Raw genomic sequence first — 27,542 nt, forward strand, 5'->3', positions numbered from 1 at the left:
GGAAGAAAGATTTGAACGAATATTTGATAATGTATTATACAACACCTCATTCTACGACTGGGAAAACTCCAACAGAATTATGCCTAGGACGTACTATACGTTCAAAGTTACCGTCAATCGAAGATATTGAAACGACGCCGCAATCATCTGATTTTCGTGATCTTGATCGAATAAATAAACAAAAAGGAAAAGAAAGAGAGGATCGTAGAAGACATGCGCAGGAGTCCAATATCGAAACAGGTGATACTGTATTGATGGAAAATCTTCTACCATCCAACAAGCTTGCAACTACTTTCAACAAAACTAAATATAAAGTCGTTGATCGAACAGGACCTAGAGCGACAGTGGAAGATCCAGAGACAGGCCGAACAATTGAGAGAAATATCGCACACTTCAAAAAAATAAGACAAGATTCGCAACCAGATGCGTCTTTGGACGAGAGAAATTCTAGAGAAGATTCAACTAACAGTTCTGATATTCCTGTATTCCAACAACCTGCAAATTCAACAGATCCCAATAACTCATCAATTGAAGCCGAAGACATTTTCCGTGGTTTTGAAGACGAACAAGTAACTAATAATCAACGAACTAGAAGATTACCTCAAAGATTTAATGATTTCGTTTTGTAAATGTAATTGTACCATAATTTTAAAAAAATCTATTCAATTTTAAAAATTATACAAAAAACGAGATGTGCTATCTTAAATTATTAATAGTATCTAAGTAGGTTTTGAGAAGAGGTTTGAGGAAAATATAGATTACATTATACAGCTGACAAGTAAAGTTGTGTTTTCTTCATCCGGAAATTGAGGGCAAGTTACCACAATTTCTAATAGCGTATTTGTTTATGCCGAGTGATGCACTAGTGTTGCACTGGTGTACCACTAGGTGCTGTCAAACTGTTTGTTTATTCGGACGGTGTTGCACTGGTTTTGACCTGGTGGAGTTTTGCTTACGGACGGTGGCCCACCGATAATTTTGCCAGTGTTGCGAGGGAGCGTGTGAGTGAGTGAGGTAGCAATACACTGGCGACGAGTTGTGTTTGTTTTTGTCGGGTACGGTGGAACACTGATCGAGGGGAGAAAACAAATACGGTATAAATAAAGCTATATTTTTCGAAAGAAATTTGATGACGTTTAGAAAAATCTCTCGAATTGGCAACTCTGACAATAAATGACATTGCCAGAAAAAAATTAATTCGGATCGCAGTTTCAGGTAACGGGAAAACGCGTGTAAAGTTGCTTCTCGAATTATTTTTTGGTGGTTAAACAGTGAACTGTTGTTAATTTCCTGTTTCTAATATTTTCTAAACCTTCGGTTGTCCAAATGTCGAAGCGTCGAATCGAAGTTATGGACCCTTTCATCAAGAAAAGAAGGTAATTACTAATCGTTTTTACTGGAGAAAATTTTCGCTACCAATATGGCGACCAAGCTCAATGAAAAAATGTTTTTTTTTCTCTTGTTTTCAAATTTACTTGTATTTTGCAGACAGGAAAAAGGAATGCTGGACGCCGGTGCTTCTACGAGTGGTGCCGGCACCAGTGGATCAACGGGATCTAGCGCAGCTGCTTCGGGAAAAGTTAACCCCCTCAATGGAGTTCCTTATTCACAGAACTACTACAATTTGTATAAGAAACGGATCACACTTCCGGTGTTTGAATATCGAACAGATTTCATGAGACTGCTTTCTGATCATCAATGCATTGTACTGGTCGGTGAAACAGGATCCGGTAAAACAACACAAATTCCCCAATGGTGTGTCGATTATGCCCGTTCAGTCGGAGCGAAAGGAGTGGCCTGTACCCAACCCCGTCGAGTAGCCGCAATGTCCGTGGCTCAGCGCGTTTCGGAAGAAATGGATTGCGTGCTTGGTCAAGAAGTTGGTTACAGTATTCGTTTTGAAGATTGCTCTTCACCACGAACAATTTTAAAGTGAGTAATTGTAATAATCATAATAATAATAGTTTAAAAAAATTAGTTTTAAAAGTGATTGAACTTTCTGATATGAAACTTAGGTATAGAGCTTAACACTATCAATATTATAAACGGGAAAACTTCTGTAGTCAACTGTAGTCAACGTTTCGTTTTCATTTTGTGTTATTTTACAGGTACATGACAGATGGTATGTTGCTGCGCGAAGGTATGAGCGATCCCATGCTTGAGGCTTACCAGGTGATTTTACTCGACGAAGCTCACGAACGCACATTAGCAACGGATCTTTTAATGGGTGTCCTGAAAGAAGTTATCCGTCAACGCAAAGATCTGAAGTTGGTTATTATGTCTGCAACATTGGATGCTGGAAAGTTTCAGCAGTACTTCGACAATGCACCGTTGATGAATGTACCGGGTCGAACGCATCCAGTAGAAATATTCTACACCCCGGAGCCGGAGCGGGATTATCTGGAGGCGGCTATACGTACCGTCGTCCAAATTCACATGTGCGAAGAAGTTGAGGGCGACGTATTGATGTTCCTCACTGGTCAGGAAGAAATTGAAGAAGCATGCAAACGCGTAAAGCGTGACATTGACAATTTAGGACCAGATGTGGGTGAACTAAAATGCATTCCTTTGTACTCTACACTGCCACCCAACATGCAGCAAAAAATTTTCGAACCGGCTCCACCAAAGAAGGCAAACGGTGCCATCGGTCGAAAAGTTGTTATCTCGACCAACATTGCTGAAACATCACTAACTATTGACGGAGTGGTATTTGTGATCGATCCTGGATTTTCTAAGCAGAAGGTCTATAACCCTCGCATCAGAGTAGAAAGTTTATTAGTTTCTCCTATTAGTAAGGCTTCTGCCCAACAACGCGCTGGTCGTGCAGGACGTACTAGACCAGGTAAATGTTTCCGCCTGTACACTGAAAAAGCATATAAAACCGAAATGCAGGACAATACTTATCCCGAAATTTTAAGATCGAACCTAGGTATGTAAACCCTTTATCAGTGGTAAATGTTGTAGTCATCAATCTATTTTGTTTTGTGTAGGAACTGTTGTACTTCAGCTCAAAAAGCTAGGAATCGACGATTTGGTTCATTTTGATTTCATGGATCCCCCGGCTCCGGAAACACTAATGAGGGCTTTGGAACTTCTCAACTATTTGGCTGCGTTAGACGACGATGGAAATTTAACTGATTTGGGTGCAATTATGGCAGAATTTCCACTGGATCCACAGCTAGCCAAAATGTTGATTGCCAGTTGCCAGCACAACTGTTCTAACGAGATCCTATCCATCACTGCTATGTTGTCGGGTGAGATATACCGGGGTGTTTTTTTGGTTTATTTCGGTTCAGTTGTAGATAATTATTACTGGCGGAAAGGGGAATATTATCCAATCTATGCGAGTTGAATCCTTAACTAGACTGCCTCTAACAATTCAATTGAATAATTCAATTCATCTAATATTTATTTTATCACTGAGCCAACATTTATGAGGATTCAAGTCGCATAATTACCAACTAAATACTTAAAGTCTTAGGTTAATCGATTCATTGCCCAATGCAACTATATTTGATGGGACGCGCGCTCGGGATTTTCTTGTGGTGTGCCTCCCAAACCCTACTTGTGTTTAGTCCCGCAGTGTTTCGTACGTCCAAACGAGATGAAAAAGGCCGCCGATGATGCTAAAAAGCGCTTTGCCCATTTGGACGGAGACCATCTGACGCTGTTGAACGTCTATCATGCCTTCAAGCAGAGTAAGTAGTATCGGAAGTATATACGGATGACAATTTGATTCTCCTTTGTTTTTTAATTTTCAGATAATGAAGACCCAAGCTGGTGTTATGATAATTTCATCAACTATCGTTCGCTGAAATCTGCCGACAATGTACGTCAACAGTTGGCTCGTATCATGGATCGATTCAGTCTCAAACGCTCTAGCACAGACTTCAACACCAGCAATTACTACTTTAACATTCGTAAGGCACTTGTACAGGGTTTCTTTATGCAGGTGAGCATCTTAAGCAATATGTAATTGAAATTCACACTGATACGATAGCTTCGTAAAACTTATCAAGCAACAAACATAAGCCAAAGAACCAATGAAAAAGATATATTGATTTAATTTATTCATAGGTTGCATATTTGGAACAAACGAAGCATTATGTTACCATCAAGGATAACCAGATAGTGCAATTGCACCCTTCGACTTGTTTGAGCCACCGCCCTCAATGGGTCATGTACAATGAGTTTGTGCTCACAACAAAAAATTATATTCGTACAGTAACAGACGTCAAACGTAAGATAACTGTATAGATGGAAATGGATTAGGATATTAAGCAGCTGTCTCTTTTGTCTTTTCAGCTGAGTGGTTATTGACAATTGCACCACAATACTACGATATGAATAATTTCCCCGATTGTGAAGCCAGAAATCAATTGCAGCTGATGTCGAAGAAAATAGAAACCAAGCAGTTCCAGCAAGGATTTTAAAAACGGGAGTTGTCTTTCACTTATTCAATGTACCTTTCACACCTTTTTTCCGCTACAGAAACCTTTTTCTGTTTTTGTAAACCCGGATTCCACCTTCGCACTATCCGATAGTTGCTACAGATAGCTAAATAGTAGAAAAGTGAAAACAATACATACATATGTCAGAGAGTAACAGGTAACAGTTCTTCAAAGGATAACAGCTAGCTTGACAACATCAATCTTTAACAATAAATCATTGAAATAAAATAATCACTTTGGACAAACCTAGATGCATTTCTTTTTATTAGCTCAGAAAAGAAAAATGGATACAGTTTGGTTTTATTGATAACTATTATACACGTTTGAGAAACACATCTCTAACACTACGTTTGATAACGGTCCCTTTCTCTAAATTTGCACCGTTCATCAATGGAATATTGTTCAAGCTTTCGTCCAGCAAAAAGAAAACATTAACCGCAGTTTCATATAATAAATTTATGAGGGTGCATACTGTCTATAAGATACTGCTAAATTTATCCCTTAGACACTCCCACTAAAGCCGGTCGTATGCAGCGGTCGTGCAATTTGTATCCAATTTTACTGACCACAACGACCGTATTGGGCTCGACGTTTTGGACCTCCTGTAAAGTTTAAACAAAGTTGAGTCAGATATTTCTTCATTTCAGATTTCTGAAATCAATTCGAGAATTTTAAGTGGAAAAATGGCATTAACAACTGTTTAAGTTAGGGTTGGTACGAGAAATTAATAAAATAATGAGAGATATAATTTGGAATCACTACTCAATTAACTTTTTATGAGAACATACCAATATCGATTTTATTAAATGCGCCAACATCGATGTTTAGAAAACATCGCGTTTAAAGTTAAGTTTTGTTTTCTTAATAATTCGAAAACAAAACATTCTGATAGATGTGTTGAATAAAAATGTAGTCTTTAGATTGTTCAATTTACTTCTGCCAATAACACGATTCAAAAATCGATACCCAATATTCAAACTTAAACATCCTGTCATAAAAAAAATCGAAAAGCATAATATTAATTGTCCCAACATTTGAATTGAAATTTGATTATGTTTGAATAATTAAAGTGAAAAAATAAAGATCATGCATTCTTTATCTTTATAATTGAATCGTTCAATTAATTTGTAATTTTTTTCCAATTAAAAAAAAATAGGAATTCATGTATTTCACTAAAAACCAATATTTAGTGTAATCTCCAGACTTTTCAAGAAGAAGAATACGACCAGTGTAATACTAGCTAAATGGAGAGTGTGGTGATAAAATGTTCCCGAATACTCATTTTTCCTAATTCAGAGTTTCCAACGATATTCCCAAACCCAATGATCTCGTTCTTTACAGTAGTTATTAAGTAAAATGTTCTAAGTACCTGCTGGAAAAGTGCTTCATGTAAATTGGGATTGAACTTCTCGTTCAACGGATTGACTTGCTCCAAGCCATGCCGCTTGAAAACCTGACCCAGCTGGGCTTTCGTCATAGTCAATCCTTCGTAAAGATTTTTCAGATGGGGATTTTTATCGGAAATCTGGAAGAGAAAATTAGATTGATATTGTTTTTTTCAGAAACTTTCTATCAACTGTTCAAACCTCTTCTTTAGGGACGGCCTCGGTTGCATGGCCCAGTATATCAGCTACTTCCAAAAGATCTTTGCAGAAACCTTGAATAGCAAACAATTTAGCGTCCTCAATCTGTTTCGTCAGTCTTCGTCGAAGATTTTCTCCATCCGCGAGAGCACGTTTGTATTTGTCCTAAAGCGATATTTGAGTTCTTCAATTTAGTAAAAAATAGAGTAATATCGTTAAATGTTACATCTAGTTCTTTCGACTTCTCCAGTAATGAAGCGGACTCCTTTTTCAATCCTTCAATTTCAGCCACAAGTTTTCGCTCGTTTTCAGTATAATCTTCATCCTTTTTGGGGATAGCTTCTTCATTTGAATAGAATCGTCGTACATTGAACGTGGTGCTTTTAGGAGAAGTGGAAACCACTCCGGCTAGTGGACTACAGCAAGAAAAAAAACATTAATTTACAGTGCTGTTTCAAGGATTTCCTTTTTGAGGTTAACAATTACATCATACAGTGCGGTTGTATACTTACTTCAGAGAGTTTTTACCAACAAGTGAGGTCAATTTTACAAATCTGTTCAACATTTGTAGGTTGTTTATTGCCATCTTTAGCTTTTATGGTTACCGTTTATAGATTTAAAACAAGATTTTATAGAAAATATTAAAAAATTCGAAACTGACAAACACGAGCACTTCGCTACGAAAGAGATAAATAACAATGACAGATGCATAAACTCGAATGAATATTCCGTCAGCCTCGTGCTCAAAAAGGTCATGCATGGTTCAGACTAGTCCTGTTCAATGACTTGATTAATGAATGATTTTCCTTATTTTTTTATGGTTAAATAAATTTGAAGAAAGAAGAAAAAGAATTGGGTATGGTTTCAACAAAACGTTTTGTTATTTAATTTTGTATTTTAAAAGCAGATTTTTGAATAGCTTTCACAAAAAATTGGAATATAGATAATCGAAAAATTTTGTTATTTTCACACACTCATTTTTTATAACATGAAATTAAAATTTGTTTTTTTTAAAACCAATAATGAGTTTATGCGATAAATGTGTAACTGAAAAACGATAAGTAAAAAAAGTGTTGAAGTTTCAACACGTCACTGGCGAATTGACACTCAAGCCAAAACCCAGCAACAACAACAACATTTCTGCGTGTCTGCAGCTGGCGGAGCTCCGTTGGAAAAATTTAAATTCTATCACTAAAAGTATTAGTTTGATTGGTTTGAATTGTGCTTAAAATTGTTCCGGAACAGAAGGACAAGATCTGTGGCATTGAGGATGGAAATTTCAGCATGTCCGAACAAAACTTCATTGGAAAAAATCATCGGGATGACTCAGGCGAAGAATTTACGCCAACAGCAGCATTCTCATCAAAGATCAGCCAGCAAGGCTAGCAGCTTTCAAGGTAGGTGTTAAAGTTTCGGACTAGCCGGAAAACTGCTCAAACCCGGCTGGGGAAATAAAATTATTGTGAGCATACTTGTTTCATTTTATTTTTCAATTTTAGATGCAACGCCCCAAATTGTGCCGCCATTCTTTCGGGAATAAATTTAACTTCACTGTTATGTGTTGTGAGCCTATATTTTAAGGTTTTGTGAATCTTTCAATTGTTTGAGAATAAAGAAAACAACTAATAGATGATTATTTTAATAAATCCGAAAATCCTTTAAATAAAAATTTGAATTTGAAATTTCAAAATAAATATTTTCAGCACAAAGTTTAATTATTTTGAACACCTCCATGATTCATTTTTCCAAAAAAAAACAATTTTGTAATTCTCAATCAAATTTCGTTTTATTGTTTTGACAGAAATTTCGATTCATTTTTAAAAAAGGTGTATTTTAGTTTCCATCAAACGATAAGTTTAAATCGAATCGATATTTTTTATCAAGGTTATCATAAATATATTTGTGCTTTTTCCCAACCAAAATTTTTATTATTTTCGGCCCAAATCTTATTATTTCTAAAATAAATTTTTCTGCGTGTACATAAACTACTATAGTGTCTTTATTCGAATGTATTATTATTATGTATTTCGCTAAACTATTAACTAGATTTGTTAACATTTTGCGCATTCGCCTTGTTCAAAATTCATCGACGATATATCATTACGTTTTTCGGCTTTGATGACTTTGAAGATTTTCGTTTTTTATTGAATATTGATAAGTACGAGTAAAATATATATTTTTTAACTTGAATTACAATCGGCTTAAACCTGCCATAATTTTGATAAGTTAATTTCTCAGTAGTAGTAAATAGTTCATAATATGGTTTGATATAGAATTAAATTTCCAAAATTTCATACTTTAAATTGAAACAATAGTATTTCTTGAATACGACTTATTGGAATTTGATGTTCGTGAATGTAATTCATCTGATGAACTTGTTGCAGCATGAAGCGCATGAAGTTCTGTTTCGTACGTTTCGTCGGATCAGTTCGATACGCGTAACCTACGGAAGTTTTTCGGAAAAATTGTATCGCCTATAAATCTATGCAAACTGCGCCAAAATCGCCAATATAAACATTAATCAAAAGATAAACGTGTTTGTCAAGTAATGAAATAGAATGTGATCAAGTGGATTAACCATAAGAGTGAAAAAATCGATCGTTTTTTTTGTTTCCGCAGTGCAATCTGGTAGAGAACGTTTTCACTTTTTTTTTTCCTTTTTCTTCTACTCTTCGCACAACACGTGTGGGTGTATTCGTAATCTTCGTAATATGGTTGAATGAATCCTTCGAATTCATCGTGTTTGTTTGTGTTCATTTTTGGAAACACTGGAGAAGCCCAAGCCGAAAATAAACGTTCATCAGGGTAAGTGCTCGTTTTGTTGCACGGAAAATAATAAAAAGGTAAAATTTACCGAGACAGCAAAGGTGAATGCTCGCAAAAGCCAAAAAGGTAACTTCTACCTATTCGAGGTGAAACTCACCTCACAGCGAGGTAAAATATACCTGAAACGAAGAATGAAAAAAGGTACAATTCACCGAGAAAAAATGTGAATCCAAAAAAGGTAAATTTCACCTCGTAGCGAGGTGAAGTTCACCTGAATTGAGCTGAATCAAAAAGTATAATCCACCTAGAAAGAAAGGTAAATCCAAATAAGGTAAAACTTACCTCGTAGCGAGGTGAAGTTGACCTGGATTGATCTAAACGAAACGGTACAAATCATCTCGAAAAAAAGTAAATATTTGAGCTGAGGTTAAGCTGTTTTGCCGTTTAGGAACAAGTTCTGCTTCGTGCACAATATGTGAAACTCGGAACAAAATGGTAAGTGTTTTCTTAGATTTCATTTAGTTGTGCTGGTTCTCTTCACAATACTTTGCTTTTGTTTCAGATCGGCCCACAGAGCTTCGTGTTGTATTCCCGTCAGTATTCAGATATTATTCCGGACAAGCCGGACCTGACAAGCTTGGCGAACAAAGGACTTGCCTCAACAATTTTTAAAGAACACGGTGATATATCTCAAAAATAAATATAAGGTAACAGCACAGATGAACAGATGTACAAGCTCGAACAAAAAATCTTCAGAAACTTGTGTAAAATTTCCAGTGCTCTATTTTAAAGAAGCCGTTAAAAAATGACGAAAAACAGTGCCATCTATTGCTAGATTTCTAACTTTTGAACGGCGCAATAGATGGCACTGTTTCTAGATAGCTCTTTTAAATGTAACAATTTTTCGAAAGGACGCAATGGTATTTGAATTCAAAAATGAATAAATTTAAATACAATAAGACGAATTATTCTATACAATTAGATTAACCACGAATAATTTTAAGCTGGGGAAAATAGCATTATCATATTTTTTTTTCACTACAGAGATTGCCGAAATAACAAACAGATGTACAAGCTTGAATTATTATATTCGTATATGATCTCGTATATAATCTCAAAAATTGATAAATTAACATCGTAGTAGAATGGACGGCTTCAATATATTCACAGCAAGGTAAATTTGCCTGTTTCATTTTATCTTCATTCTTTTTACTAAAAAAGACTAACTAAGAACTTCGGACAAGCCAGACGAAAATTAAAAATCTCATGAAACAATACCGATTCTAGGCTATTCTGAGCGAGCATTTTATCGTATCATATCTGTTTCTAATTAGTGCTTCATGCTAGTTTGAAACAATTAGAAAAACAGCTTTAAGCTAATAAATTCCCATTACGCAAATCATAAATGTGTTGCGAATCTTCAAAACTCGTCAAATAGTAATTCGACATATTCATAACTGACTAATAGTTTGTTATTTTGTTTTGTTTACATTTCACTTTCTTCTTGACAGTTCTCTCTGGTGTCCTTGGAGACATCTGGTGGCTCAACCAAAACACATAAAATTGATTGAAAACGGTCGTTGGAACTTTACACACGTTTCAAGGCTTAGCTTGTACATCAGTTCATCAGTGGTAACAGTCCCTATTTATTTCAAATAAATGCCAATTTTTTCATGAATTGTGTTTTTTTTAAATTAATTATTATTGAAGAAACCAATCAGACAAACAAGCATTTACCTTTTAAATCAGTGAATGGGAAAACGGTATTATTTACTATTTTGCTAGGTGAATGAGAAAATGGTAAAATCTACCTTTTTGCTAGGTGAATGAAAAAAAGGTAAAATTTACCTCGAAAGAGGGGTGGAAAAAATTCACCTCGCAAAAAGGTACATTTTACCTTTTTTTTATTTTCCGTGTGAATTTAATTTAATAGTTAGCCGAAATTAATTTCAAAATCCCAAACATTTTATTCAGCCATTAAAGTCATTATTACAATTAATAACGAGCCAAGAAGAGCATAACAGGAGAAAAAAAACAAAGAAAATGGTTTAATCGTTTTTAAATACTCAGATAACTGCAAAGTCAATGATAGCGTTTTCGTTTATAGTACTGGACAAGTGGCACTTTTTCTTAATAAACAAACAAAATCGACACCCGATGCAAATATATGATTGCTACCCTCGCCCCACACTGGCAACTTTCTAGGGTTGCAACCATTGCAACCGCTTGCTGGAGGTTCAAAACTCGGGCAAAACTGGTGTACTTTATAAATGAATATACAATGACAACAGTTGAGGCAAAACTCTTGGAGAACTAGGTTGGCTTTGCTCATAAACAAAAAATGTTACTTCGTTATTTTGAAGTTATACGTAACTTATATAGGAGCGTTCACCTTTTTACAATTCAATATCCGATGAGTGAGCTCTATACAACTAAACAAACACCAACTGTTATCACATCACACTCTTTTCGACAGGAAAAATACCATCACTCTCAGTTGAGCTGTTAGTTGGATCGCACGCACGAAATCACTGCGAGTAGCATAACTTGATATCATTTGATCACCGCTTTGAATCTGGGCAGAGGGCCCATAGCTTTTTTTGTATCAGCAAATCACCATTGCCCACAACAGTGATGAGTTTCAGCAGCATCAGCCTTCCCGGGCTGGGTGAGATGGAGCAAATCATTTGCAGTCTGGAACGTGGCACTTTAATCCAGAAGTTCTATCCTCGTCGGAAACCGGAAAAGAAGACTCTTATGTTACGACGAGAAACGCGACAGGTGAGTGTTTAGCTTAGGCTGGTTTTACGTTGTATAATATTGAACACACAACTGTGTAATAATTGAAGCTTTCAGTGATCTATAGAGGGAGCGCGTGTAAGCGCATAATAAATTCTACACTTCCGCTAATTTATTCAATCTCTGTTTTGTGCCTATCTTCGCACGACCGGGTCCGTTTTTATTTTCCCTGCGTTTAGTACCAGGTATATAAATCTATTTATAATCGAATCGGAAATTTTCCTTTCCAGATAACATGGTCTTCTCCGTCGCAGAACAACCGGGCCAATTTTGAAGGAGCATTGGAGTTGCGAGAGGTTAAAGAAATACGTACCGGAAAAGGTTCGAAAGATTTCGAGAAATGGCCAGAGGAAATAAAAAAGATCGAGCAACGGAAATGTTTTGTCGTTTTCTACGGAAACGAATTCAAGTTGCGGTCACTGTCGGTCGTTGGTAAGTCTGAGAAAATCATATGTTTTTTCACAGCGTTATGAACAAAACACAAAATTTTGCAAAAATTTGCTCATTCAGTAATAAAATAAGCAGGAAGGAGTGCCTTTTCATAAGGAACGCTCGTCATATTAATAAGTAGTCTTTTTTCAATATTTTAAATACTTCATCAATGTTTCAATTTCTGTTACTTTTAGTCTTTGTTTTCTTTAATGTTGGTGCCTATTTTTTAAACGTGTATTTATCTAGATATTTTTTTTTTTCAAACAGATTCTTATTAATTTAATTATTTTGTTTCTCGTAGAATCATGGTACACTATCATTAGTATTATCTCAGACATATCATCACAATAAACAAGAGAGGACTTTCAAGTCAACCGTGGTATCTTCATCGTCATCATCGGCAATGCCATATCATTGTAAGCTCCTCACTTTTAGAATGACTTGACCATCGCTTCAAGTTACCACACTTTTCTTTAAAGTGTGCCCTTGCAATGTTTGCCCACACGTTTGTAAAAAGGTGGCTGCTATATTCGACATCATCCATATTATTAACATATCATCATATCGTACATCACATTTTCCTATAAGATCTAAAAGATCTAAATTTCCAAATTTATTGTTCCCAAAAGAATTTCGATCAAAACTTTGTAAAAACGATCAACTTTGTAGATGGAGTGAGAAAAATTCCATTGAACCAAAAACACTGATTATCAGTCAATACCTCTCGATAACATCAATTTTATAGTGTTGTAGGTATACTTTAACCGGCAAATCCCAGCGATAGCATGGTTCAAATCGAGGCTTAATTTGCACAGCGGGTTACCTGAGATAACTCAAAATATTTCCATTGTCAGACTCAACCTCCAGATGGGAAAAGACACTTCAGTTCGAAAATGAGTTTTGAAAATTATCCAAAGTTGACTTGGACAGGAGTGCCTACTGGCTGGAGTCAGATGAAATGAAACCCAGTATACTAAACGTGGCAGGGTTGATAGGAATAGGGTTGCAAAAATTGTGTTCTAACAATGTATTGTTTATATTATTTTGTATTTAACTTCATTGATACACAACTTTTTTTTTCATACTTCTAGCTTTATCGGAAAAAGAATGCGACATGTGGATCAAAGGGTTGAGATACATGGTATCGGACACAATCAACGCACCGTATTGGCTCCAGGTTGAACGGTGGTTGCGAAAAGAATTTTATGCAATGGAAAATCCCCGAGAGACTGTAACTCTTAAAGAGGTGAAATCTTTCCTGCCCAAAGTCAATTGTAAAATAACCACAGCCAAGCTGAACGAAACCTTCCACGACGTCGATTGTCGGCGTCGAAACGAGCTAGGTTTCGACGATTTTTCTCGTTTATATCAAAAACTGATGACGTCACCTAGCACTATTCAGGATTACTTTGACGGATCGATGCCTTATTCTAAAAATGGACAAACCGTTACCCTGAAGGAGTTTGAAAAATTTCTCCATGATGTACAGAATGATCCCATGGGAAACGATGATAATGCTGTCTCTAATTTCATACGAGAGTATGTTCAAGATCCTATTCGAGACGTACAAGAACCTTATCTGAAAATACAGGAGGTAAGTACAAACTGACCGACAAGAGTCCAGATAACGTTCAGAATTCTTCCACTGAGATAGTGTAATGATTCATAATTTCAAAAAAAAAAAAATCTTCTGATACTCTCTCCATAGCTCGATCGATATCGTTATCAGTTCAATTGAAGCACCAAGATACGAATTTGGCTAATAGCTTAGCTTGAAATGTGGTTAATTGATGCGAGTTAATGGCACACTTAGCTTCGCGTCTGTCTTCGTCAACTTGAAAGCATCAAGAGGAACAGTGTTGTCACCAAAATTCGGAAACCCTATACATAAAAAATATGAATCAAAAGCAAAACCTATTAACAGTTCAACATTAAAAAATCCGTTATTTCGTAACCGGTAAAATATGCACAAAAAATAGTTTTTTCTTGTTTTTTTTTATTAACAAATAGTTCTATTAGGGCATTTAACTCATGTTTTGTTGTGCCGAGTATTCAATTCACTTGTGTTGTGTTAGTAAGAAGGGGAGCTGTAATCGTCGGGGCGATTCAACTGTAAGCTACCGCAGGTATCGCTTTCCTGGTCAGCCTTTTTCCGGTATTATCGAACCGGTCGGAAGAGAGGTTGTTCTAATAAATAGACGAAACAATTTTTTTCTTGTATGTTGTATTATTTTCAACAAAAGATTGATAAATGTTGATTCCAGTTATTTGAACAGTAAACAAGCGCGCTTCAGCAGACACTAATAATTTTCTTTCTGCTAAACCAGAATTTTGAAGCACGTAATATAATTTTTGGATTAACGTTTTTTTTAAACACTTAACACTGATTTAGACATTGCCGTATTTTTTTTACACATTTATTCAATTCCAAAGAAAAATTGTCTAGCTTCGTTTATGACCACCTATAAATACGTGCGCTTTATTAATTAACGAAATGGAAAGTGATTACCCCATCCACCTTGACCTGTTTGGATTTAATATCTATCAACAGCGTTCTTTCTTGATTATGCCTAGCATGGAAGGTAGAAAAATTGTAGAAATCTACCCTACACCAACGCAGAAATAATTACCCCTCGATTTGGCATCCTTTTTAGCTGTAGGTATAAAAGTTTTTGCCACACGTGTGAACTCTCGTGTCTTTCAAATGAATCCGTTCAAAGAGTAATAAATGTATGCTTTTATTTTTGATTATTCAAATCCATTAAAAATATATAGACAGTGGTAAAGTGTTATAAAAAAAAGAAAAAACTTTAAAAATTAAAGACATTACACTATCCAGTAATAAATGTAATCATTTATCGATTTCGTTTTTAAACCTGTTATCTCTTTCAGTTCATAGATTTTTTATTTTCTCGGCAAAACGAGATATGGAATCGCAGTTTTGATACCGTGTATCAGGACATGAATCGACCCCTTGCTCACTATTGGATATCGTCGTCGCATAATACATATCTCACGGGAGATCAATTTTCTAGTGAATCGTCTGTAGAAGCTTACGCTCGGGCTTTGCGCATGGGTTGCCGCTGCATCGAGTTGGATTGTTGGGATGGGCCAGACAATATGCCTCTCATCTTCCACGGACACACTTTTACTACCAAGATAAAGTTTATGGACGTCATCCGGACGATCAAGGAGCATGCCTTCGTAACTTCTGAATATCCGGTCATATTGTCAATTGAACAAAATTGCTCATTGGCTCAGCAAAGAAAAATGGCAAATGCAATGGTAGATGTATTTGGCGATATGTTATTAACCCAGCAAGTTGAAAAGAATGAAGTACAATTGCCATCGCCTTATCAGTTGAGAAAAAAGATCATTTTGAAGCACAAAAAATTACCGGAAAACGGAGGGAAGTTAGACGAAGGTGTGATTCCAAACGACGGAGCTCTTATACGGTCCGATGACAACGAACTGGACATAAGGAATACCGTTAAAAATGGTATCCTTTTTCTAGAGGACCCCGTGGATAAAATATGGAATCCTCATTTTTTTGTATTGACCCAGCACAAACTGTTCTATACAGATAGCCAACGGTAAGTACACTTGGAAGCAACTCATTCAACAACAGTACTGCATTTGTAAATTTGATTCATTGTTTATGTTTGTTTATGCTATTGTTATCGCTGCTGATGTGTAAACTTTGCAATATTCAGTTCCGAACGGGAAGATGTTCGTGATGATGAATTCGAAAATACCTTTCCTAAAACGAAAGAAAGTGTTACCAATGACGAACTACACTTTGGGGAAAATTGGTTCCATGGGAAGCTCTCTGGGGGGAGAGAGGAAGCGGAAAAATTGCTGCGCCAGTACGCTCATCTTGGTGATGGGACATTTCTCGTGCGTGAGAGTGTCACTTTCGTTGGGGACTACTGTTTGTCCTTTTGGCGCCAAGGAAAACCAAATCATTGCAGGTGTGCATCCGTCATGCTTTATGTTTTTTTGTTGGTATCATTTTTAAGTTAACACTTCTTTTTCGGTGATATTTTTAGAATCAAACTGAAACAGGATAAAGGTGTTACAAAGTTTTACTTGATGGAAAACAATTTGTTTGACAGTCTATACAGTTTAATCATTCACTACAGACAAAATCCTTTGAGGAGCTCGGTAAGTTACAGTCGTAATGAAAGTAAGTAATCATCTGTTGATTGTTCTTTTTTTTGTTTTGCCAATCATTTTTAGGAATTTTATATAACGCTTAAAGAACCTGTCCCTCAGCCGAATAAACACGAAAGCAAAGAATGGTATCATCATAATACAACTCGTGAGCAGTCAGAGATAATTTTACACCAGATGCAACATGATGGTGCCTTTTTAGTAAGGCCTAGTGATAAAGGGCCAAATGCGTTCGTTATTTCGTTCAGGTATGTTTTCAAGCGTATATACTCATAGTAAGTTAGAGGATTTTTTTATTGACGGTTTTTTTTTTAAATTAAGAATTTGTTTAAAATTCATTTCTCTTTTCTAGGGCACACAAAAAGATAAAACACTGCCGCATAAAAGTGGAAGGCAGATTGTATGGCGTTGGTGGAATGGATTTCGAGAGCTTAATAGATCTGGTAAATTTTTATATGAAGCATCCGTTGTACAAAAAAGTGAAACTCACCCATCCCATACCAAAAGATATGCTTAAGAGAATAAACACAATGAACGTAAGTTTCAACAAAAACATTAGGGTATTCGACTGGTAAAAAAAGTTCTTTTTTAGGGTCCTGAAGACAACGGAGCATACAGTTATATGGATCCGTCAGCTATGAATGAAAAACTCACCGTGAAGGCTCTCTTTGATTACAAAGCGCAACGAGATGATGAGCTCTCGTTTTGTAAGCATGCAATAATCACAAACGTCGACAAGAAAAATAATGAGCTTTGGTGGACCGGAGATTATGGTGGTAAAAAGCAGCATTACTTTCCAGCGAATTACGTACAAGAAATCAGTACGTCTGACGGCAATAGCGATGACAGTGGAAGTGAGTCACACATGTTAGGTAGCCTTCAGAAAGGTTCCTTGGATGTACATGGTGCAGTAGTGGAACTGTGCTACGGACCACATCCAGAGTTGGAACGTATCCTCCGTATTCAAAATCCTTCAATGCAAAATGTTTTTGAAATAGGGGTACAAACTAAAGAACAAGCTATTGAATGGATGATTTCAATTAAGGAAACTGCCCAAAATGCTAGTGCTCTGGAAGACGAACGTCGACGGATGGAACGGAACTCTAGAGTAGCGAAAGAGATGTCCGACATAATAGTATACTGTAGAAGTGTACCTTTTAAAAACACAGGTTGGGTGTTTTATGAAATGTCTAGTTTTCCAGAAACGAAAGCGGAAAAATATTTTCTGCAGCAGGAAATGAAAATGTTTGTCCGATATCACCGCAACCAAATAAGTAGAGTGTATCCAAAAGGGCAAAGACTGGACTCTTCAAATTATCACCCCGTAGCGTTGTGGAACACGGGATCTCAAATGATCGCTCTCAACTATCAAACACCTGATAAACCAATGCAATTGAATCAAGCCAAATTCCGCGACAACGGAGCTTGTGGCTACATTTTAAAACCAGATTTTATGTTCCGAGACGAGTTTGATCCGAATGATCCAAACACTTTGATTGGTGTTGATGAAAAAATCATAAATATACGTGTTATCGGAGCTAGGCATCTCTGCAAAGGGGGGAGGAACATCGCCAGTCCACTTGTAGAAATTGAATTGCTTGGAGCCCAATTTGATGCTGGCATCAAACACAGAACACGAGCTGTAGGTAAGATCAGATATCATCGGCTTCCTATACCTATTCCAAATAATTTCACATTATTTTTTCCGCTATTCCCATTTCAGCTGACAATGGTTTCAACCCAATTTGGAACGAAATATGTGAATTTAGAGTTATAAACCCTTATTTTGCAATGCTCCGTTTTGAGGTGCAAGATGAAGATATGTTCGGCGAGCCGAATTTTATTGGTCAAGCAGTGTACCCAGTATGTTATTATTATATAAGTATTATTCCTGGATAACGTCGTGATATTGCCTTTTTTTAGATCAATTGTCTACGTACCGGTTACAGAAGCGTTCTGCTGAAAAATAAATATAGTGAAGAGCTGGAACTAGCCACTCTCCTTGTTAACATAAGTATTCGCACTGAACAGGTGAGTGAGGCGTAAAAAGAGTATTGTTGCTTACGCGTTTCAATATTGCACCCTTTTTTTATCTCTTTCCAGAACGGAAACAGTCGTTCTAATAATCATTTCAGTTAGCTGTAAGTCTACAAAAGTAGTCAATTTTGAAGACTAAGTTTTTATCACTAGTCGAATCTTTCGGATAACTTTAGATATCTATCCCATAATGGAGGACTTCTACAACAAAGTATTATTTATTTGAAACTAGAGTAAAGATGGAATGCATTTGAAACGCAACAACCAGCAAACATAAACCTGAAGTTTATAAGTGCCTAATTAACATAAGTATCAATCTTAATGATCAGGTGTGTTGAATGTTTAGTGAAAATAGGGTGAGTGTTAAAGATTTTTCTATATACTGTAGTTGAGTATTTGTTGTTAGGTGTTTGTTTTATCATTGTTGATTTATGACAAACTCTGGAAAAAGTGAAAAACATATTTATTATATTAATCCTTTCTACTTGGAAAACGTTGAAAAATATTTATTTTGAAAGAATATCCTTATAAGTATTAAAGTTGCAAATTATGTGAAATAAATATTACAGGAGTCGTTTTAGGCAACGCAAAAAGTGCTTTCATGTGTGTGTGTGTTTTTTTTTTCAAATTTCGTATAAGTATGGAGGGAAAATAATCTCTAGCATTGTACTTGTTGTTGGTTTGGATCGCTTGTAATTTGCGACTTAATATTTACCTACGATTTATCTACCAGTTTTTGGTTGGTTTCTAGTGGTATTTATTTATGGAAGGTAGGTAATTATAAAATTGAACATATATTTCAGAGAAATTTCAGATTTTATGTACTTTCGGAAGGAGACTCGGACACACTACATATATAGATTGCAGGATATTATAATGAGTGAATTCGCTATAAATATTTGTAAAATTATATTATTATTGAAAGAATGTGTTGGTTTTTAATAAAACTGAGCTATTCTTCCTATATTCACAATGTAAAGCATGATTTGTATTTTGTGGCAGTAATAATTATTATTGGCTGGCAAATGGTGGATAATATGCAACACGAGACCCCATAATGCAGGGTGGCCACCCATTCGGGAAAAGCGGGAAATGCGGGAAAAAGACGGGAATTGAAATCCAACGGGAAAATAGCGGGAAAAAGCCGGGAATTCTTTCGAAAAGTCGGGAATTTTTGGCTTAGTGAAAGTCTGTTCAATGAAGTTTGGTCGAAAAATGTCGAAACAAGTAGATAAGGATCGACAGTTTATTACTTTTTTTGCCAGGAAATTACCACTAGGTGGACAGTTGTTTACCAGTCTCTTTCCAATTGACTTCGATGAATTTTCGACTAAATAGTTTGAAATAGCTTCATTGAGCAACGGAAATAACCGTAACGAAATCGCAATGCAGTATGATCGCAATTCTCACTCGAGTTATGTCGAGTCCTTAAAAGCAAAAAACAGAGAACAATCTGAAAGAAACTATTGCAAAACGGAAGCGAGAGGCAGAAAATAAGGCAAAGGAACTGTAGGCGAGAAAATTGAAGGTGTTATCTGTCGCTCAGAGCTTGATTAACGAAAAAATTAAAATACTTAAAAATATATGAGAAACAAATACAGCGAAAAAACGATTGTCACACAAATTTTAATGAATATAAGGTCCACTGGGGTGAGTGTGGAAAGTTTCTCGTATAGTTCAACTTGAAAAAAAAACATTATAAAAAATCAGCAGTGGTTCAATTTTGATAAAATTACTTTCAATTTGATGCAAAACATGTTGTTTACAAACGCTGAAGAGATGAGCTTGATATACGCAAAGCTTTATGTGATAAGTGGGGACGGTAGATTTTCCCTTTGATTTCTCAGGAAATTTTCAACAAATTTTTGTTTTCTTGGTTTAATACGTTACTTTATTGCTCGGTCCGTCAAAAATTAAAAAAAAAGTTTATGGTACTATAAGTAAGATATCTTTCAACGATTATTATGAGTAATTTATGTTGCAACACAGGATTTTATCGAAAATATGTACTTATTCCAGAACAAATAAGTACTTTATAGAACTTTTCATGATCCGAATGCTAAATATAGCTAAATTGTATTGGATGAAAGCGAGAAAACTGAAAAAATGTGTTAACATCAAGTCTGTATAAAGCCCTCCCCACTTACTCCAGGTAGGGTTTGGAGACAAAATTTTAGTTTTTGTAAATAAACTCTTTTTTCTTCATTTTAATCCGCTGTTTCTTTTCCTCATTGGTTGTTTCAAATGTAAGGATTGTTTAAATTTAGAGTTTTTCGTCAAAAGCCAGCTAGTTTACGAGAAATTTGCCATTGGAAAAGATGCACATCTACTTGACATCGTAGTTGAAAATAAAAAAATTAACAAAAAGTCGCTGTAAATATCCGCTATTTTCAAAATCGAATATCTTTTATAGTTTTTGGATAGATTACAAGTAAATTTAACATTCTGCATTCAAAGTTTGAAAAAAAATAGAGCACAGTATTTTTCTAAACACCCCACACTTACCCCGTTGTACCTTATCCTTTTTTTTTCTTTTATGAACAACCATATTTCTTCAACATTTTCGACTCGAGTGACGTAGTTTTAAAAATAAAAAAAAAACCATGCGTATCAATCTAATGATTTGTAGTTCAATTAGTAAAAAATAACCGAAAAAATTCATTGATAGATCATTTACCACTGAAAATAAGAAATATTGAAAAATTTGGAATTTTCTTGGTTTTCTGTTTTACAAAATCGGGAATTTCGTGAGACCATGCGGGAAAAAGACGGGAAAAAAGCGGGAGATCAAAAATCGATTTTGAGTGGCCACCCTGCATAATGGTCATATCACCTCTTATTTACAACTCCTATCTCAAAATCCCCGTGGTACTGGCTGAGGTACGAGTAACCTAAGCGGAGATCGGGTACCCAACCCCGGTGGATGCTTTGGCCGCATGCAGACTGGGAAGGTGGCCGCACGCGTCTTTTCCCCAGGTCAGAGGCAGCGTGCAACAATAACCGAGCGTCTGTTCTCCAGGTCAGGGGCTGCTGAAACAGCGTCTATCTCGCAGCGAGCGGCTGAATTTATGAAATGTGGCTCCCGTTAGCTAAGTCTAAGATGGCAGCCCCATCGCGGGATAGGGACCTTAGGCTAACAACCTCAGTTTACACTCGGACGTTGATACGAACACACGTGTTTTGGCTTTACTCTCGGGTCAGCTATTGTTTGTTCACATTGTGTGAACTGTGTTTTTTTCGGAATTTTCTGCGTCGCTAATAATGGATAAGACTCGAAAACACACGTTGAAGATTGCTTTCTTGCCAAATGCTAAGGCTCCTGCATATCTGGATGTTCTACGGTTTGTTGAGAACACGCTCAAAGTATTGGTCGCGGATGTTCATTCGATATATAAGGACGAGAATGATCGGTGCTTTTATCTGAAATTTGTGGAAGAAACGGCTTTCAACACGTTTTCCAGCAACCTACAGGAGCAATATGACTTTACTTACGACGATGGAACGTTTACACCGGTCAAAATGGAGATTGCTAGTAGTATGTTTCGTTATGTTCGAATCTTTAATTTGCCCCCAGAAATCGAGGACAAAGACATCGCTTTGGCTTTGGGTCATTTTGGAACAGTCAGGAATCACGTGCGTGAAAAGTATCCGGCTGAATACGGTTTCCAAGTGTACAGCGGCATCAGAGGTGTGCACATGGAAATCGCTAAAGAGGTACCCGCAAACCTATTCATAGGACACTTTAAGGCACGGTTATATTATGAAGGACTTAAGAACAAGTGTTTCTATTGTAAAGGTGAGGGTCATTTGAAGGCAAATTGTCCCAAGCTGACCAAACTGAGTACAGTTCCGAGTGGTGCCTACAGTCAAGTAGTTGCCAATGGAATTATCGGAGCATCGCCGAGTGCAACAGTACTGAAGCCGAACATGACGTCACATCCGATCCCGAATACGAAGCGAACCGAAAAAGAACTTTCCGAACCTGACACACAAGGTTGACGCGTTGGAAAAAAAAACACTCAGAGCTCTCAGGTGGATTGTACAACCAATAGTCAAACGTTGGATAGTGTTGCTGTCGGCGACGATAAGATGGAAGCAGATCAACATACGCTAAAACGATCATCGGATACAATCTCAAGCACCGACTCGGATAGTTCGCCGAAAGAAAAATGAAAAGGCAAGAAGGAGAAGAAAATTGCGCTGAGTCCTATTGACGCTATCGGCACACGTAATATGGATGATGGAAAGAAATACAACGAAGACTACCGTCCACTATAGCATTAAAGTTTCTCCGTTTGATTATTCTTTGAATAATTTGCTATATAGTTTGTTGATTGTCTACATGTCTCTCAGGAAATAAATTTATCAGCGCTATTTTCTATGGAGATGACGTAAATATTATTATGAATGTTATACAAATCCAAATAATGTCAGCTATTTTAGTATTTCTTCTAAAATATAACTGAAATAATATTAAAATAATTATGAAAAATGTTATTTTTTATAAATAAAGATAAGTGTATAATTTTGTAAATTTTGCGAAATAAAGACAATTAAAGCAGAAAAAAAACAACCTACTGCTCCCGATTTATTAAATTGTTACGGAAACTGAGACAAGAAATAACCGAATTGGAACTTTGACAACGACTTTTAGCATGAAAACACGGACTAGAATTGGAACTTGGAATGTTTTGACCCTTGCTAAGCCAGGTAAGCTGGCCCAACTTGCTAGAGAAGCTAGCAGCCTCAAGCTAGAGTTAGTGGGACTGAGCGAAGTCCGTTGGCCTAACACTGTAGAACACAAGACACAGTCCGGGCAAGTACTGCTTTATTCTGGCATACGAGGAGAACACGCTACTCGGGGATGAGGAGTTGGTTTCCTATTAAGCCCGCGGCCCTAATAAGATGGGAACCGATTAACGAAAGAATAATCGCAACCAGATTCAGAACACGGGTTAGAAACCTTACAATGGTCCAGTGTTATGCGCCAACTGGTAACTGTAGCAACAACAACATGGTGATCGGTGGATCGCTCTCTCCCCATTGACCAGTACATAAGGTCACTTGGATATCCCGAGATAGCCGACCAGAAAATCAAATTGACCACATCTGCATCAGCCGAAAATGGAGCAGGAGCCTTCTTGATGTTCGCAACAAACGTAACGTCTGGCCATCACCACGTTCTTGATGAGATACTATTGAGAGTCGCGTGTGTCCAGCGGCGAGAGGAGACAGTCGGATGTCGATACGACGTCTGCCGATTGGAGAATCCAGATGAACTGCCGACAGACGGAAAAGTCGAAGAACATTGGTGTCGGCATGTACCGGGTCAGCCAAAGCAGCCACCCGTTTACGATATGCGGAGCTGGAAAAGGCATTTAAACGAACTTGTAGACGAGACAAGAGAGCCTGGACAAACTCCCTATCCGAAGAGAGAGAGAGAGAAGAGCCGCCGCCATTGGAGATATCCGATTATTTTATGACATTGCTCGCCGGATTAGTGGTGCAAGGACTAATGAATGAATGCCGCTGAAAGACCGAGCAGGTCAGCTGTTGACAGATCGAACAGATCAGCTCAAGCGTTGGACTGAGCATTTTAAACAAATCTTCCGAACAAACAGCGATGGCCAACAGAACCCGCAGCTCAAAGCGTCAACAATAAGTCGCATAAGTGGCGTCAACTCGGAAGCGCCCTTGCTGGCTGAAATAGAAGCGGTAATCAAAGACATGAAGTCCAACAAAGCGCCTGGAATCAATTGCATTTCTGCTGAGATGCTCAAAGCCGACCCTGCCTTGTCAGCACAAATGATGCACCGTCTTTTCGCTGACATTTGGGATACTGCAACATTCCCGGCCGACTGGATGCAGGGTATCCTTGTAAAGGTCCCGAAGTAAGGAGACCTGACCGAGTGCGGTAACTGGAGAGGCATAATTTTGATCTGTACAACTTGTAACGTTTTAACCCTCATCCGCATTAGATTTCATTACCCTAATCAGCACTAGGAGTGTCAATTTGACACTCCAAGCTAAAATCGTCATAACTCTTTTTATATCTAACCGATTACAATGAAATATCGGTTATATCACTAGAAACCTTGTAATGTCAGTAAAATATGTTCAGAACATTATATATAGCTAAAGCTTATAGTTTTCTCGTTATTCAGCATGAAAAAAAAAAATCCGAAAAAAAACATGTCTCAGGAAAAGTGCTGTAGTTCATATATTACACGTCCAAAAAATATTTGCTTTATGCATATGAATGCTGAAGTTTATGTCTACATCATGAAGCCAAGAAATATTTTTTTTTTAATTTTTTTTAATGAAATGGTCACAAAAAGTTAAAAGAGTGGTCTGAAAAACATACTTTTCATTAGATTGCTAGGTAAAACTGTTTGAGCGGTGGTAGAGCTTTTGAAAAAATATCATTACAAATTTTATTCTAATTCTGACATTTTGTTGTCTTTAGATTTTTGATGCAACAAAAATTGAATTAACGGGAATTTTTCAAAGTTGACTACTTTGCGCGATTTTTTTTACAAATTGAAATTTCATTTGTTTTTGTGGTCCACCGTCAGGTTGTACCCGGATTTTCAGTGCCTTTACTTTGTTTGGACCAATAAAAAGTGTATTCATTGAAAAGCAAATTTAATCTACATTCTAGTGAGGTGCAACAATTCACGTTATAAACGTAAAATCATTCCTGAATTTCTAGAACCACAAGCACCGCGTCCAGAAAAACGTGTTTGTTTGCTCTCCGAGTAGGTACGGTGGGTGGTGATTTGAGAAGAGAGCAAAGCCGAGAGCCGAAATAATGATGCGTGTAAGTTCAAACGAATTAAATAGATTTTACTTTTGGAGTGTCGAAATGACACTCTAAGTCGGAAAAGGGAGTTTTTTTTTGTCCAGGCTTCCAGGGTTCGTCCATAAATAAAGTAAAGATACAATATTAAAGAACTTTTGAATTCATTTAGGGTCCCCGAAGAATTTTTTTTTTTTTGAAGATTCTGAAAAAAGTTACAAGCATTCAAACTTGCTATAGTGTCAAAATGACACTCTAATGCGGATGAGGGTTAATGGGCTAAGAAAAAGTGAAAATCTTGAAACGCAAAATACAAAGAAAAAATACTGGCTTACGCGCCAATTTCCAGAAGGAATTTGCCAGCACTTCGTTACTTTTGCCCAGCGGCTAGCGGGAAGTCGTGGATCCGCAGCTTGTTATGAGGAAAATGGTTCAAAAAAGAAAAAGAACACTTTTTAGTTAACAATCTTGTATTGAAAGAAAAGCTAACAATCTATTTGGCCAATAAAACAATTCTTCACAAACGTGAGAGCTCTCACGGACCAGCAGGGCAGTTTCCCTCGGCTGAATCCGGATTCTTCCAGACGAAGACAGAGGGCAAAAGATAGGCCGATGGTGATTCTGGCGAAAACCAACGGCATTTAGGAACTTTTCACTTGTAGGTTTCGATTTTGGTAACTCTAAACTAAACTAAACTAAAAACTAAACTTACTCGGCCTTTCTGCTTGCGCGTACTCAGGCGTGTGAAAGCGATCTTCTTTCAGGTACTCTTTCAGAAATTTTTATGGTCGTGGAAACAACCGATTCCGCGCAATGCGGTTTCTAGCGGAATCAGCGTGTCCTGATCGCTCTCACGGTCCGTTCCGTGTTCCGTGCGTCCCAGCGTCCTGGTTGACAGTCGGTCTCCGAAAACTTCCCAGACGATTACCAGGAACCGCACAGCAAAATGTTCACCAACTGGTCACTTGGCACTTCAACTTACGCCACTGCAGCACTCGCTGCTGACCGAACGGGATAACGCCCAACAACTAAGTGAGTCGACCGCCGTCGGTGGTGCGCCTTATATTGATTCGCATCTGTTGGCGTGCGAAGAGTTTTCCTCTGCCGTCGATCCGTGTTTTCGGTGTTCTGCTTTGTCGTTTGTACCTCGCAAGGCGTGCGCTCGGGGTTAATTTCAAGTTTTGTTACTTCGAAAAGCTAGAGTGCACAATCCTGTCTGAACCATTGATTGAAATGCTACAAACTCTCAAAGTACTCTGAATAGTGATCCTAAACAGGATTCAGTGCAGTGCAAGGTCTTGCACGATGGTCTCGTGTCTGATCTAATCCCGGTAACTGCTGGAGTGAGACAAGGATGTATCTTATCACCGCTACTCTTTCTCATCGTAATGGATGAGATCTTGGCTGTAGACCGAACCGAGGGTTGCCGTGGAATCCTTCGACAATGGAGCAACTGAACGACCTTGACCAGGCTGACGATATTGTTTTGCTCGCCCAAAGACAACAAGACATGCAGAGCAAACTCGACGACCTCACCCAAAACTCCAAGGCAGCAGGTCCCAAAATCAATGTCGGAAAGACGAAGTCGATGGAAATCAACACAGAAAATCGTTACAATCTCGTGGTAGCTGGATAACAGGTTGAGAAAGTGGAGTGCTTTCAGTATTTTGGTAGCCAGAACGGAATACCTGGTGTTACCGTGTTCCTGGACGATGTTCGGGTTACTGGTTCAAATGATCGTGTACAATTGCAACGGCTTGAAGAAGTTCTGAAGCGTCTCAGTTCGTGCAACATGCGCATCAATTTTGAGAAGTGCAATTTCTTCGCGAACGAGATTGAGTAGGCTGTGGATACAGAATCGACAAAGACAGGTTGACAAGAAGATCGCTGCCATTCAGAACATGCTCAGACCGGAGAATAAGTAACAGATTCGTTTGTTCGTTGGACTTGTGAATTATTATGGAAAGTTCTTTCCAAACCTTAGTACGACACTTTACTCTCTAAATAACCTGTTGAAGAATGACGTCCGTTTCGAGTGGTGCGAAGAAGCATTCAGCAAAATCAAGCAAGAAATGCAATCCGAAAAGTTCCTTGTTCACTGCGACCCAACATTGCCGCTGGTTCTCGCTACTGATGCCTCACCCTATGGTGTCGGTGCGGTTTTGAGCAGCTTGCTGTGACCGTACAATCCGATGATGGCCATTTTCGAACCGAAATTCCAACCAGTTATACACAAACTTAATTCGGAAAATCCGAAGCGAAAGCAAAATCAAAACAGCACCAACTCGAATTCTGCCATTTTGACAGATGTTTTCATTCGGTCGCTCACCTAGAATGAACCTCTGTCACTTTACCCACATCGACTCCGGGAATAAGGTGACAAATCTCACGGTGACTCGAGGTGACGTGACAATCGTCGCGGCGCAGAATAAGGGCCACTGTCCAAGTCAGAGGGACCTCGACCAAAGAGCAATCCCCCCAGTTCTTGGTCTAGAGCCACGA

At 37.5% G+C, this 27,542-nt stretch overlaps 3 protein-coding genes and 1 long non-coding RNA gene across 8 annotated transcripts; 3 read left to right on the forward strand and 1 right to left on the reverse strand.

Annotated features, from left to right (window-relative positions):
- Nucleotides 1-1,189: 1,189 nt before the first annotated feature.
- LOC129746196 (putative pre-mRNA-splicing factor ATP-dependent RNA helicase PRP1) lies at nucleotides 1,190-4,700 on the forward strand. Its single transcript, XM_055739744.1, has 8 exons — nucleotides 1,190-1,376; nucleotides 1,489-1,932; nucleotides 2,109-2,929; nucleotides 2,991-3,254; nucleotides 3,576-3,698; nucleotides 3,762-3,952; nucleotides 4,078-4,240; nucleotides 4,306-4,700. The coding sequence occupies exons 1-8, from the start codon at nucleotides 1,327-1,329 to the stop codon at nucleotides 4,431-4,433; spliced, it is 2,184 nt and encodes a 727-aa protein (XP_055595719.1). The 5' UTR covers nucleotides 1,190-1,326; the 3' UTR covers nucleotides 4,434-4,700.
- On the reverse strand, nucleotides 4,692-6,747 carry LOC129746197 (grpE protein homolog, mitochondrial). The gene is made up of 5 exons (XM_055739746.1): nucleotides 6,547-6,747; nucleotides 6,261-6,450; nucleotides 6,038-6,199; nucleotides 5,821-5,976; nucleotides 4,692-5,053 (listed from the first exon to the last, which is right to left on the reverse strand). Exons 1-5 carry the CDS (start codon nucleotides 6,618-6,620, stop codon nucleotides 4,946-4,948), a joined length of 690 nt encoding a protein of 229 aa, XP_055595721.1. The 5' UTR covers nucleotides 6,621-6,747; the 3' UTR covers nucleotides 4,692-4,945.
- Nucleotides 6,748-6,900: 153 nt separating this feature from the next.
- Nucleotides 6,901-7,662, forward strand: LOC129746198 (uncharacterized). The gene is made up of 2 exons (XR_008737263.1): nucleotides 6,901-7,431; nucleotides 7,534-7,662. It is a non-coding gene; the product is annotated as an uncharacterized LOC129746198 (long non-coding RNA).
- A 778-nt stretch (nucleotides 7,663-8,440) lies between these two features.
- On the forward strand, nucleotides 8,441-18,734 carry LOC129746717 (1-phosphatidylinositol 4,5-bisphosphate phosphodiesterase gamma-1). Of its 5 annotated transcripts, none has more exons than XM_055740571.1 (14): nucleotides 8,441-8,839; nucleotides 10,775-11,217; nucleotides 11,277-11,581; nucleotides 11,830-12,031; nucleotides 13,123-13,625; nucleotides 14,924-15,624; nucleotides 15,745-16,002; nucleotides 16,081-16,195; nucleotides 16,271-16,452; nucleotides 16,557-16,740; nucleotides 16,797-17,850; nucleotides 17,928-18,067; nucleotides 18,128-18,235; nucleotides 18,308-18,732. In XM_055740571.1, exons 3-14 carry the CDS (start codon nucleotides 11,435-11,437, stop codon nucleotides 18,341-18,343), a joined length of 3,630 nt encoding a protein of 1,209 aa, XP_055596546.1. In that variant the 5' UTR covers nucleotides 8,441-8,839; nucleotides 10,775-11,217; nucleotides 11,277-11,434; the 3' UTR covers nucleotides 18,344-18,732. The 5 variants fall into 5 exon arrangements, with proteins under 5 accessions (XP_055596546.1, XP_055596545.1, XP_055596544.1 ...); XM_055740572.1 differs by lacking the exon at nucleotides 10,775-11,217 and having other exon boundaries at nucleotides 8,471-8,579; nucleotides 8,654-8,839; XM_055740570.1 differs by having other exon boundaries at nucleotides 10,775-11,581.
- Nucleotides 18,735-27,542: the final 8,808 nt, after the last annotated feature.

The sequence above is a fragment of the Uranotaenia lowii genome, chromosome 2 (genome assembly GCF_029784155.1).
Source record: "Uranotaenia lowii strain MFRU-FL chromosome 2, ASM2978415v1, whole genome shotgun sequence".
Lineage (NCBI taxonomy): Eukaryota > Metazoa > Arthropoda > Insecta > Diptera > Culicidae > Uranotaenia > Uranotaenia lowii.

Coding starts and splice junctions, on each gene's coding strand:
- LOC129746196 (XM_055739744.1), top strand. CDS start 1,327: ATGTCGAAGCGTCGAATCGAAGTTATGGACCCTTTCATCAAGAAAAGA. Junction 3,699..3,761: donor CTATCATGCCTTCAAGCAGA/GTAAGTAGTATC, acceptor TTTAATTTTCAG/ATAATGAAGACCCAAGCTGG. Junction 4,241..4,305: donor TACAGTAACAGACGTCAAAC/GTAAGATAACTG, acceptor TTGTCTTTTCAG/CTGAGTGGTTATTGACAATT.
- LOC129746197 (XM_055739746.1), bottom strand. CDS start 6,620: ATGGCAATAAACAACCTACAAATGTTGAACAGATTTGTAAAATTGACC. Junction 5,977..6,037: donor AGGCCGTCCCTAAAGAAGAG/GTTTGAACAGTT, acceptor TTTCTCTTCCAG/ATTTCCGATAAAAATCCCCA. Junction 5,054..5,820: donor ATGAAGCACTTTTCCAGCAG/GTACTTAGAACA, acceptor TAAACTTTACAG/GAGGTCCAAAACGTCGAGCC.
- LOC129746717 (XM_055740570.1), top strand. CDS start 11,435: ATGAGTTTCAGCAGCATCAGCCTTCCCGGGCTGGGTGAGATGGAGCAA. Junction 16,741..16,796: donor AGAGAATAAACACAATGAAC/GTAAGTTTCAAC, acceptor GTTCTTTTTTAG/GGTCCTGAAGACAACGGAGC. Junction 17,851..17,927: donor ACACAGAACACGAGCTGTAG/GTAAGATCAGAT, acceptor TTCCCATTTCAG/CTGACAATGGTTTCAACCCA.